At 52.7% G+C, this 8,623-nt stretch overlaps 2 protein-coding genes and 1 non-coding gene across 9 annotated transcripts in view; 2 read left to right on the top strand and 1 right to left on the bottom strand.

Moving 5' to 3' along the window:
- The first annotated feature begins 206 nt into the window (after positions 1 to 206).
- On the top strand, positions 207 to 362 carry LOC118721808. Its single transcript, XR_004988831.1, has one exon. It is a non-coding gene; the product is annotated as a U1 spliceosomal RNA (small nuclear RNA).
- Positions 363 to 2,415: 2,053 nt separating this feature from the next.
- On the top strand, positions 2,416 to 6,942 carry MSTO1 (misato mitochondrial distribution and morphology regulator 1). 4 transcript variants are annotated; one of them, XM_036442809.2, is made up of 14 exons: positions 2,416 to 2,559; positions 2,671 to 2,806; positions 3,224 to 3,293; positions 3,383 to 3,458; positions 4,144 to 4,198; positions 4,282 to 4,420; positions 4,553 to 4,670; positions 4,907 to 5,041; positions 5,140 to 5,292; positions 5,541 to 5,672; positions 5,746 to 5,930; positions 6,084 to 6,188; positions 6,275 to 6,384; positions 6,680 to 6,942. In XM_036442809.2, the coding sequence occupies exons 1-14, from the start codon at positions 2,476 to 2,478 to the stop codon at positions 6,889 to 6,891; spliced, it is 1,710 nt and encodes a 569-aa protein (XP_036298702.1). In that variant the 5' UTR covers positions 2,416 to 2,475; the 3' UTR covers positions 6,892 to 6,942. The 4 variants fall into 4 exon arrangements, with proteins under 4 accessions (XP_036298702.1, XP_045439275.1, XP_036298701.1 ...); XM_045583319.1 differs by having other exon boundaries at positions 6,677 to 6,942; XM_036442808.2 differs by having other exon boundaries at positions 5,137 to 5,292.
- LOC118721619 (GON-4-like protein) overlaps positions 4,265 to 8,623 on the bottom strand; it is a 53,241-nt gene continuing 48,882 nt past the window's right edge. For 3 of the 4 annotated variants that reach the window (XM_036442775.2, XM_036442783.2, XM_036442787.2), the window contains 4 exons: positions 7,994 to 8,621; positions 7,804 to 7,906; positions 7,310 to 7,455; positions 6,467 to 6,536 (listed from right to left, as the gene is read on the bottom strand). In XM_036442775.2, coding sequence (XP_036298668.1) covers positions 6,485 to 6,536; positions 7,310 to 7,455; positions 7,804 to 7,906; positions 7,994 to 8,621 — 929 coding nt within the window. In that variant the 3' untranslated portion in view covers positions 6,467 to 6,484. Of the gene's footprint in view, positions 4,391 to 6,466; positions 6,537 to 7,309; positions 7,456 to 7,803; positions 7,907 to 7,993; positions 8,622 to 8,623 lie in introns of those variants that run through there. The other variant, XM_036442789.2, reaches the window with a different exon arrangement.

Here is an 8,623-nt window from a genome sequence, read left to right as displayed (position 1 = left end):
CCACCTCATACATAGAAACAAGCACAGGGAAGCAGCCAAACTGACAAGACAAAAAAAATAGTTCCCAAATTTAAAAACAGGAGAAAACTTGAGAAAAAGAAACTAAATGAAAGCAAGCAAATTATCAGATATAGAGTTCAAAATATAGGTAGAAGGATACTCTAGGAATTTAGTGAGCACTTCAGTAGCATAAAAAAAGACCTGGAACACCTACCTGGCAGGGGAGATACCACGATCACAAAAGTGATTTTCCCAAAGTGAGGATACACTGCACTCGGTGTGTGGACCCCTGGGGTTTCCCCAAATGTGGGGAACTCAGCTGCATAATTTCTGGTAGTAGGAACTGCATTTGCGTTCTCCCCTGAAACAAAAACAGACTTGGAGCCCTAGCCAGTGTGCTCACTGGTTAGAGTGTTAGCCCATGCACCAAATGGTCTAGGGTTCGATTCCCAGCAAAGGGCACATGCCTGGGTTGTATGTTTGATCTCTAGCCCCAATCAGGGTGCCTCTGGGAGGCAGCCAATTAATGTCTCTCTCCCATCAATGTTTTTCTCCCTCTTCACCTCTCTTCCTCCCTCCCTCCCACTCTAAAAAATCAATGGAAAAATATCCTCAGATGAGGAGTAACAAAAAAAATTTTAAAAGGACATAGAAACCACAAAAAAATCAGATGAAGGATACACTAAAGAAAATAAATGAGCCGAAGCCGGTTTGGCTCAGTGGTAGAGCGTCGGTCTGCGGACTGAAAGGTCCCAGGTTCGATTCCGGTCGAGGGCATGTACATTGGTTGCGGGTGCATCCCCGGTAGGGGGTGTGCAAGAGGCAGCTGATCGATGATTCTCTCTCATCGACGTTTCTAGCTCTCTATCTCTCTCCCTTTCTCTCTGTTAAAAATCAATAAAATATATTTAAAAAAAGAAAATAAATGATCACTGGGCCATGTGTAGGTGGGTATGGAGTGCTCACCAAGTGTCTGCCCCCTTTGCCTAAGGGGTCAACTTCCAGGCTCCTCCCACATCTTTTGAGGGCCTGGGGCTGCAGGCAGGACCTGCGGAACAGGTGACCGGCTGGGGTTCCGGGCTCAACAGGTCCCAGGAGCTGCAGGGGAGCGCTGGGGGGTGCCGGGTGCTGAATGGGGGCCCAGGGATGAGAGATGCTGCCACGAAGGTGGGGTGGCATCGGGGACTTGGACCAGGAGGCGCCTGGGCAGGGCCACCCCTCACAGAGCGAATGCAGGGAGTCTGCTGGTTTGTAGGCCCCGAATCAATTCATTTCGAGGGAAAACAAAGGAAGGCAGGAGGCGTGAGCCAGATGGGAAAAATCATGGCACTTTGTAGTCAAAGGCACAGAAGGCGAGGGGAGGCGGGACGTTCTCGCAAGGCCCTCGCCCCGGTGCAGCGGGACTCCCCGGGGTTCCCAGCTGGAGGGACCGAGGGACAGAGCACGGCCCGGAGGCTCTGGTGCCAGGACAGGACCCCTGTCCTTTGGGGGCAGAGCGGGGGGTGAGGGGAAGGGTGGAGCCCCTCAGAGCAAATGGCCACAGGGTGAGGGGCCGCTTACCCAGAGGTCACAGGTCGAGACAGAGGCTCTGGGCGGCCGAGGGTTCCATTCTGAGCTCTGTCCTTTCACTGCCATGCACCCGCGAAGGAAGAAGCCACTTGCCCTCTCTGTGCCTCTTCACCTGTACAATGGGCACGTGAACAAGGGGGCGTGGCCACGCGGGCAGCCGGAAGTATGCGATTAAGCAGGGGCGGGGCCACGTAAACTACCAGAGGATACACGTGAGCAGGGGGCGGGGTGGTCACCTGCACACTGGACAGCCGGAAGTGGTCACCTGAACACAGTGGAGGGTTCTGTGAGTACATAGAACAAAATGAGAGTCACAAAATATACCGAGCAAAACAAGAATATGTGCTCCAGGAGAAGAAGAAAAAGGAATATGTGCTCTGATTTATTTACATAAAATGCTGGATAGAGAGACAGATAAAGATAGTTCACAGGGTTGGACATCAGGAAGGTTGTGACTTTTTGAGCGGAAGAAAGGGCGCGTGGAAAGCTTTAGGGGAGCAACTTTTCCAACAAGCTTTTAATTTCGCCGGAAGCAGAAATATCCCGAGAGAAGAGTCAAACGCTGCAAGAGCCGTGAGAAGTAGGGAAAACACCGACTGCCCCGCCCCCACCTGGGCAGCAGAGACAACAGCACTAGGAACGCGCCAGCCAGGGCGTCGGCTCAGGCGCCTGCAACTTCCGGCGTGGGCCCCACCCCTTGGCAACCACCAGGAAGGAGGACTCGTCCACGACAGGAAGAGGCGGGGATGAGCGGTGTCTCTAAAGCCCAATGAGTCGTTTATCCTCTGGGAAAAGACGTATTAGTGGCCCAATAGGGCTCAGAGGATGAGGCCCCGCCTACAAGGCTGCGGCGCCAATCGGCTGCGAGCAGCGAGTGGGCAAGCGCCGGTTTTGCGACGGGGAGGCATGGCGGGCGGCGCCCGGGAGGTGCTCACGTTGCAGTTGGGACATTTTGCGGGTTTCGTGGGAGCGCACTGGTGGAACCAGCAGGTGAGGTCCCTTGGCAGTTGCCCCCAGCCGAGCCTTTCGGGGGCTCCAGCCCTTACCTCCGGCTCGCCCATCTTGCCTCCCCTCAGTCCGGCCCCTTTCCTGCCTCCTCAGGATGCTGCGCTTCATGAACGGACCGATTCCCAGGAGCAGCCGGGGGAGCTGTGCCCCGACGTCCTGTACCGCACCGGCCGCACGCTGCACGGCCAGGAAACGTACACGCCCAGGCTCATCCTCATGGATCTCAAGGGTGAGGCGGTGGCCGGGGTCGGCCAATGCCCATTTTCTCCTTCGCGTCGGAGTCTCGAGCATCCGTTCGTTTGCGCACCCTCTGACCACACTAAGCCCCAGGGCAGATGAGTTGCCCAGGGAGAGCTAACCACAATATGCAAATACCCGAGGGACGCAGGAAGGCAAACCTTGATTCCGTTCAAGGGCCATCTCCTCTAGGACCGCTGGGTGGTCTTTGCCTCAGGCCTCCCAGCGAAGGAAAGGAGGAAATCTAGATTCTCCTAGGCAATGTCCCCCCCCCCCCCCTTATGTATATTCAAGAAAGCTTGGAAGTGCCAAGTGTTGGAGGGATGGTGATGGCAGGTTTCCAGTTGATCAGAGGAAGACCAGGGAGGGACTAGGCTTTGATTTCACAGTTCCTGTTATTTTTGTGCAGGTAGTCTGAGCTCCCTAAAACAAGAAAGTGGACTCTACAGGGACAAACAGCTGGACGCTGCAATAGCATGGTACTTGTCGTTTGGAGAAGAGTGGGAGGTGTGCACAGAAGGCTGGAAAACAGGCAAACCGGCTATGATCAGCCTCCAATTTCTTTAAGGCAGGGGAAGCTCACCACTCACAAAGAGGAGCTCCACCCCAAGAATCCGTACCTCCAGGATCTCCTGAGTGTGGAGGTGAGGGCCTCAGCCCTGAACTGCGTTTTCAAATTGTAGGAGAAAGTTTATTATAATAAAGTTAAAAGTGAGCCATAGAAGGAACAAGTGGCTAAGGAAACAAGCTACAGAGACAAAAGAAAGGTTTAGGAAAGGACCATGGGAAAAAAGATTTGAGAGGGTGTGCTCTGGGGAGGGAGGGACAGACAGACTGCTCTGAACTTGCACGCTGAGTGCTACAACCACAGTGCGTCTTCTGGGTCAGAGAAATAGAGGATTTCAATAATCTAAATGCCTTAAATAGCGTTTTTGGAAGAAGCACTTTTCTTCCTAAAGGATTGTGACTAGAGCCCAAACAGTGTGGCTCAATGGTTGAGCACCAACCTATGAAACAGAAAGTCACTGTTCGATTCCCGGTCAGGGCACATGCCCAGGTTGCAGGCATGATCCCCAGGGTGGGGGAGGAGGGAGGTAGTGCAGCAGGCAACCTATCGATGGTTCTCTCTCATCAGTGATGTTCCTGTCTCTCCTCCCTTCCTATCCGAAATCAATTAAAAATATATCTTAAAAATAAATGTTAAAAAAGAGACTGTGATTACATAAACAGAAAGGAGGCTGTAGGGCGTGGCCAGCAAAATCAGGGAGGATAAACTTTTTGTCTTTAGTCTGCCTGGAACTAAATATTGATTTTTCTCATCCCTCCCAGGGAGTGCTGAGTAGTGATGGTATCTGGAGGGTCAAATCCATTTCCAATGGCAAAGGTGAGAGTTGTCCAGGTAGAGTGCATGATGGGAAGTGGGCAGGGCAGGAACATGGAGATGAATTTCCTCTAATTTTCCTTTAGGTCCCAAACCACTCACCACTGCTGCAACTCCAGAGCCACTTATCCCCACAGAGGGCAGCATCCGAGTCTGGTCAGACTTCCTCAGAGTGCACCTCCATCCCCGGAGCATCTGCATGATTCAGAAGTACAACCATGATGGGTATGGGGCATCCCAGAGGCTGTGAGGCAAGAAACTGGGTCCCTACCGATGTCGGATGGGAGATCTTGCGGAGGGGCTGGGGAAGGGGGGAGCAGGACCCTGCAACCCCTGGACTGTATTTATGCACGATAGTGAAGCAGGTCGCCTGGAGGCTTTTGGCCAGGGAGAGAGCATCCTGAAGGAGCCCAGGTACCTAGAAGAGCTGGAGGACAGGCTGCACTTCTACGTGGAGGAATGTGACTACCTACAGGTAGCTGTGGGCATAGTAGACACTGGAGTAAACTCTTCTCATCCTACTTTTCTTAAGATTTTTAAGTTGAGTTTTGGAGAGAGGGAGAGAGAGAGACATTAATGTGAAAGTAACACATCAATTGGGTGCCTCCTGCACAATCTCTACCGAGAACCAGCAACCTTTTGGTGCCTGGGACTATGCTCAGCCGAGCCAGACCCACCAGGCTCCTGCTGTCTCATCGCTCACCTCTCCAGGGCTTCCAGATCCTGTGCGACCTGCATGATGGCTTCTCTGGTGTAGGCGCTAAGGCCACAGAGCTGCTACATGATGAGTATTCAGGGCGAGGGATAATGACCTGGGGCCTGCTCCCTGGTCCCTACACTCTTGGGGTGAGTCGAACTTGGAAGGAAAAACTCAGGGTATGGAGGGAGAGATGAGGGAGTGATAGCCCAGCGAGAAAGTTGCTTAGAACAAACTCCTCTTTCAGGAGCCCCAGAAAAACATCTATCGTCTGCTGAACACAGCTTTTGGTCTGGTGCACCTGTCGGCTCACAGCTCTCTCGTCTGCCCCTTGTCCTTGGGTGGGAGCCTGGGGCTGAGGCCTGAGCCACCCGTCAACTTCCCTCACCTGCGTTATGACGTAAGGCTCGATGCTCTTGTTCTGCTATTAACAGGGGCTCTGTCCCACTCACCAAGTCAGTCTGTTCTTGAAGCCTCAGCTTGAACTCAGCTATGATGTGGCCTCTTAGATCACAGTCATTTCTCCAGCCTTAGGCCGATCACACTGATTTGTCTCAAAGCCCCCAGACCTCCCTGCCCATGCTGTCCTGCCTCCACACGCTCTGTCCAGAGCTGACTCAAGTGCTCTTTTTGGAATCCTCTTTATAGGCAACTCTGCCCTTCCACTGCAGTGCCATCCTGGCTACAGCCCTGGACACAATCACTGTTCCTTATCGCCTGTATTCCTCTCCAGTTTCCATGGTTCATCTGGCTGATATGCTGAACTTCTCTGGGAAAAAGGTAGGAACCTTTGTGAGGGGTTAGGTCAGAACTGAGAAAAGGCCCTGTAACCGATTTTGTCCTTACCTTTAAGGTGGTGACGGCAGGAGCATCCATCCCCTTCCCTTTGGGTCCAAGCCAGTCCCTTCCTGATACCCTGATGCAGCTCGGAGTGGCCACCCCTTGGACTCCACTGTCTGCATGTGGGGACCCTTCTGGAACCCACTGCTTTGCCCAGTCAGTGGTGCTGAGGGGTCTAGACAAAGCATGCCACACCAGGTGAGAACTGGTGGTCCTTAGAGCCCTTGTCAGTTTGTGTTCTTTTCTCTCTAATCCCTCTGGACATTCTCATTGTATTCTTCCCTCTGTCCCACTTACAACAAAAAAAAACTGAGCACCATATTAAAGGTGCTTTTGTCTTTGCTCTGGCAGTCGGCTCACCCCAGGTACACCTCTGCCTTCCCTACTCCATGCTTGCTCCACTGGGGAAGAAGTCTTGGCCCAGTATTTACAGCAGCAGCAGCCTAGAGCCAGGAGGTTAGTAAAATGCTTGCTCCTGCTCTCCTCCTAGGTCCGACCTCCCTTGACCCTTTCTCACTCAGCTGCTATTCTCTTGTCCCCAGTTCCTCTCATCTGCTGCTGACTCCCTGCAAGGTGGTTCCTCCTTATCCCTGCCTCTTCTCCTCAAGCCTCAGCCCGCAGGGCTTGGTTCTGGATAACGCAACAGGAGCAGGTATGTAGGAGATGAAGAAAACCAGGATTTCAAACATGGGAGTGGTTTACTCTGTCACTTTCTGAATAAAGATACTTTAAAGTCACAGTCAAACATTTCTTTATTCATTCGGTGGTTCCTGAAGACTTTTCTTCCTCTGGAGTACTGGTATACTAAGGGGACAGTACACACAATTTATTGAGTTTACTTATAATCAAGTCAACTAAAGACTCAGTCTTCCCTATCTATACAGCAGAGTCTCAGGGTGGAAGAACAATCTGTCTACAGGTCTCTCTCTTCTCTCCCTCTGTAGCAGGGGAGAGCATCCCAGTGCTGGGGGCCCTCTGCTCCTCTTCATCCTTGAACCGGGCCCTGGGAGACTTGGCCGAGGAACTCACCAAACTCAACCTGCGACGCTGGGCCAGCTTCATGGATGCCGGTGTGGAGCAGGATGACCTGGGGGAGCTGCTGCAGGACCTGCGCAGTCTGGCCCAGTGCTACCAGCATGGTGACAGCCTTATGGACTAAAGTTCCAAGAAAAGGAAAGAACTAGTTTACAATAAAAAGTGCTGGATGCAGAGCTATGTCTTAGGACCGGCTACACCAACATACGCACTTATTACATTTAGAATCACTGTGCCTTACATCACCACAAATGTGTACCAACAGGACAAACTCCAAAAAGGGCAGTAAAGGAGCTGAGCCCCACTCTCCCTCAACACTATTTACACAGTAATTCTAAAGACTTCGTAACAGACAGTGAGGCAGAGAACGGCGGAGCCACAAAAACCCTCAGCCTATCTTTGTCCTTGTCCTTGGACCCTGCTCCTTCAGCTCCACACTGAGCTCAGAGGGCATTCAAGCAAGGTACAAGCACCCTTCCCTCATGGGGTGCGTATGGTTTTGATCCTATGCACATGGCTCCCACGTGCTTCCTGAGTCTCACTCATCCAGCTCCTCCTCAGACAGAAGGTCCCCGTGGTCAGAGAGCTGGTCTGCGTTGCTGGTGCTGGTTGCATCGTCTTCGTCCTCCGAGCTGGCCTCGCAGGCGGTGTGGAAGAGCTGCATGAGTTCTCGGAAGCGGTGGGAAACCTAGGAGGAGAGGCGTAGGTCGGTGTTCCCTGTCCCTGAGTGACAAAGCATCACACACCGAGCTAAACAGTCTTACTTGTCCCACACAGTCAGGCTGTGAGGGCTGTGTCCTCCTTAAAGATAAGGAAATTCAGATTAAGTGGCCCAAAGCCACACTCCTAAAACCGAAACTACAGAAGGATCTCTGAGGCTTCCACCTCAAATCCAATGCCTTTCTCTTTCTAGGACCACTATCGATTTACCTGAGAAGCCAGGCCTTCCTCAGCAGACCTTCACAGTCTTCTCTTAGCTGGCCAACCTGCCTCTCTGGATTTGAAACTGTAGAGGGCTACTCCCCGCCCCCCTTACCTCAGTAGGAGTCTTATTGCCTAGCTGCTGGGAGATGATTCGGAAAGTCTGGGGCTGTGCTCCTTGTTCCTGGCACATGGTGAGAATCACACGGTCAGCTTCCCTGTAACACAAATGTTGTGATTAGTCCTAAGTCAGTATCATGGATGTGGTCCATGTGCTTTATAAACACACACCCACCCCCGCCTACCTTGTCCACAGGACCACCTTTTCCCCGGTGGAGCTGACCTTGCTGTTGTTCGCACAAACGGTGACTTCTGTGGCCTTTGGCGGCTGCTCCCCTTCTGGACCCCTGACCTGTGTCCCACTGTCTTTAGCTAAACCTCCTTTAGGGGTTTTGGGAAAAGTCTCTGAGGTGTCAATTCCTGATGGAGATTCATGGACTGAGGACTTCTTGTCTGATGTCTTCACACCAGTTCTGCGTGGGGGCAGCCAGCTCTCTTGAGTATCTGGTTCCCCAGACGCCTGTCTTCTCCCTAAGTCTCTGGTCCTTGAGGAAGCAGGACTCGGGAAAGAAGCAGGGGGTTCAAGAGTTCCAGAACATTGAGTTTCTGAAGCATCGCAGACCGGTGTGGAAGACTCCGAGTCCCCTGCTGCCTGATGGCCCTCCCCCTCGTTCTGAAGCCTGGGGGGTGCCGCTGTGCGGCAGGAAACCTCCGGTTTGACCTGGTCGGCCCTCGTGTTGTCTAGAACAACTTCGCTTTTGGAGGGAAGCTGAGGAGTCTCTGGTGAGCTGGGTGGTGGGCCATCCAGGAGGAGCTGCTGTTCTGTAGGAGTCACTTCTTGAGGGGACAGCAACGTGCTCCCCACCGCCAATCCT

Source organism: Pipistrellus kuhlii, unplaced genomic scaffold, assembly GCF_014108245.1.
Source record: "Pipistrellus kuhlii isolate mPipKuh1 unplaced genomic scaffold, mPipKuh1.p scaffold_m20_p_18, whole genome shotgun sequence".
Taxonomy (NCBI): Eukaryota; Metazoa; Chordata; class Mammalia; order Chiroptera; family Vespertilionidae; genus Pipistrellus; species Pipistrellus kuhlii.
Note: the sequence above shows the minus strand (reverse complement) of the source record. Positions and strands in the feature narration are given on the sequence as shown.